This window comes from Arachis duranensis, chromosome 10 (genome assembly GCF_000817695.3).
Source record: "Arachis duranensis cultivar V14167 chromosome 10, aradu.V14167.gnm2.J7QH, whole genome shotgun sequence".
NCBI lineage: Eukaryota > Viridiplantae > Streptophyta > Magnoliopsida > Fabales > Fabaceae > Arachis > Arachis duranensis.
The window spans coordinates 24047003-24048066 of record NC_029781.3 but is presented as its reverse complement, the minus strand read 5'-3'; the positions used below and the strand labels follow the sequence as shown (position 1 = coordinate 24048066).

General features: G+C 44.5%; 1 protein-coding gene across 1 annotated transcript; it reads left to right on the top strand.

Annotated features, from left to right (window-relative positions):
• The first annotated feature begins 417 nt into the window (after positions 1-417).
• On the top strand, positions 418-816 carry LOC107469506 (uncharacterized). The gene has a single exon (XM_016088874.1). It carries the CDS (start codon positions 418-420, stop codon positions 814-816), a length of 399 nt encoding a protein of 132 aa, XP_015944360.1.
• The last annotated feature ends 248 nt before the right edge of the window (positions 817-1064 follow it).

Here is a 1064-nt window from a genome sequence, read left to right as displayed (position 1 = left end):
ATTCCTACCCATACTGATGATGCTAACACCGTTGTTTCCTTTTTTAGAAATCATATTATTTGTCGCTTTAGATCACCACTAGCAATCGTGAGCGATCAAGGCACTCACTTTTGCAACAGGAGACTAACAGGTTTACAGAAAAGGCACGGGATCATTCATAAAGTATCAACAGCCTATCACCCCCAGACTAATGGGCAAGCAAAGGTATCTAACAGAGAGATAAAGCGCATACTGCAAAAGGTACTCAAGCCTCGTAGAAAGGACTGGAGCACCAGGCTCCAAGACGCGCTTTGGGCATATCGGACAGCATACAAGACACTGATTGGGATGAGTCCTTTCCACTTGGTTTATGGAAAGGCCTGCCATCTTCCAGTCGAGTTAGAACACAAGGCCTTTTAGGCGGTAAAGGAATGCAACATGGACTATGAGAGAGCCGGAGCTGAACGGAAGTTGCAACTGCAAGAATTAGAGAGCCTTCGCCTTGAAGCTTATGAAAACTCCAGGCTGTATAAAGAGAAGGTGAAGGCTATACATGACAAGAGCATTAAGAGAAGAGAATTCCAACCAGGAGACTTAGTCCCACTTTACAACTCCAGAATGCGACTCATGCCAGGCAAGCGGAGATCCAGATGGGATGGTTCCTATCGAGTAGAAAAGGTGGAACCATACGGAGTCTTTCACTTGAGCCATCCTTCAAGCTCTGAACTTATCAAGGTCAATGGACATCGCTTGAAGTTATTCCATGGCAAAAAGATGGCGAAAAACCAGGAACTAGAGATCTTCCTCTTGGAAGATCCACCCACAGTAGAAGACTGAGCTAGTGGAGTGTACAACTTACGGACGTTAAAGCAAAGTGCTGGGTGGGAGACAACCCATCATGGTATGATCGTTCCTCCCTCTCTCCTTATCTTCCCTCATCTATAACTCTTCCCAGTACTAATTCCTATATCTTGCATTTCATCTCCATACTACATTTGCATTTTTATCAAAAAAAAAAAGAAAAAGAGCACACGACGTGATAGCGTCAATGACGCATCCGCGTCATAGTACATTGGATACGACAA